This window comes from Austrofundulus limnaeus, unplaced genomic scaffold, assembly GCF_001266775.1.
Source record: "Austrofundulus limnaeus strain Quisiro unplaced genomic scaffold, Austrofundulus_limnaeus-1.0 Scaffold425, whole genome shotgun sequence".
NCBI classification, from domain to species: domain Eukaryota; kingdom Metazoa; phylum Chordata; class Actinopteri; order Cyprinodontiformes; family Rivulidae; genus Austrofundulus; species Austrofundulus limnaeus.
The window spans coordinates 24,126-25,656 of NW_013952827.1; the positions used below are offsets into that span (position 1 = coordinate 24,126).

Below are 1,531 nucleotides of genomic sequence, written 5' to 3' on the forward strand. Positions count from 1 at the left end.
AAACCTCAGTTTGTCATTACTTTTGCTTTTTTGTTCGAAAACAATCAAACTGACTTTGAATATGAAAGACAGAAAATCTGTCTGATTTGTAAAACATGAATTCATTAAACRTGGAATAAAATAACCAATAATTTAATGTGATCCAATCAGCACTGCTCAGATTTATTTGCCCCTCAGCTAAAACCCCTCCCAAAGAAAACACATTTACTGWCGACGTCTGTGAGACTGAGATCGTTCACACAGAACTGTAACTCCMACACTTGGACCTGACTTGAATCTGCCGACCTGCGTGAGTTTAGTGGAACTTCCTCCATCGATGAACATGCAGCGCAGATCGATGGACTCCGTGGGGTACGCCTCCAGCTCCTCCTCCACCCGCACTTTCTGAGCCCCCACACCTGGAATTAAAACAAAGAGGCATCGATCAGTCTTCTGAGCGGCTTTAAGGCAAAACAAAAAGAAGACTTGMAGGAAAACTTGTTAAAAATCCAAACAAATTGGCTGCAGCTGATGGTTTTGTCCTAATTATTTGGATTCAGCCTTTGTGTTGCATCCTGAAAGTATTTGTGAAACAAAACATTCATTACAGAAGCAGAATAAGAGTCTGATAAYGAGCCTCAGGCAGATTCTGCTTTTAAGAAACAGATCTGATGCTGGGGGGCCGAGCCAACACAGGGGGTCATCCAGGAGAACGAACATGAAGCACTGCCCTCAGCAGTCAGAATTAAACTCATGAAAGTTTTGAGTCAAAGAGTCTGTGCAGAACCTGCTGACCCCCCACCCCCACTGCAGAACACAATTTCTTTTCAACAAGCGCAGCAGCTTTTCCTAAAATCCATCTCTGTCTGTCATGAAGTCGGCCAGAAGCTGCAACGTTTTCTTTAAAACATACATTTTCTTTTTCAGGTTTCAGGTCAAAGAAAGTGTCGCCGTGCTGCTGTGATTTTTCACTTCTTTCACAAAAATAACAGCTTTTTTYCCCCTTTGCATCAACTCCACTGAAACCCTGAGCTTTCAACAAACCCTGCACTACAGCAAGCTCCTCTCCAGCTGTTTCAACATTAAGACTAAGATTTATTCATGAATTGTTGCACAAAAAGTGGATTAATAAKCATCTAAAAGCAGCTGAATTAATTGCTTCTGGTTTAAAATTAGAGCGAGCTTTAGAAAGTACAAGCATAAAACCCAACTCACACGAGCTGTTTGTGTTTCAAGATTAATGAACTCGTAAAGCTTCAGATGAAGAAAAAGAAGCTCAAACTGACAAAAGAACAAACTACAGAGCCTGTAACAGGACAAGGGAAAAAATAAAATGATCCTGACTCACTTTAGCAAGATCCTGCAACGTTTTTACAGGATCCAAGAAGGATTCTCCTGAGAAACCTTTGCAGGATCACAAGAAACCTTTGCAGGATCACAAGAAACCTTTGCAGGATCTTGAGAAACCTTTGCAGGATCTTGAGAAACCTTTGCAGGATCACAAGAAACCTTTGCAGGATCTTGAGAAACCTTTGCAGGATCTTGAGAAACC

The 1,531-nt window shown here is 41.3% G+C and overlaps 1 protein-coding gene across 1 annotated transcript in view; it reads right to left on the minus strand.

The window, feature by feature from the left end:
• pvrl2l (PVR cell adhesion molecule related 2 like) overlaps positions 1-1,531 on the minus strand; it is a gene marked incomplete at its 3' end in the record, with an annotated part of 31,418 nt that overhangs the window by 8,766 nt on the left and 21,121 nt on the right. Inside the window, 1 exon segment of the mRNA XM_014024510.1 lies at positions 286-398. Within this exon segment, the coding sequence (XP_013879964.1) occupies positions 286-398 (113 nt within the window).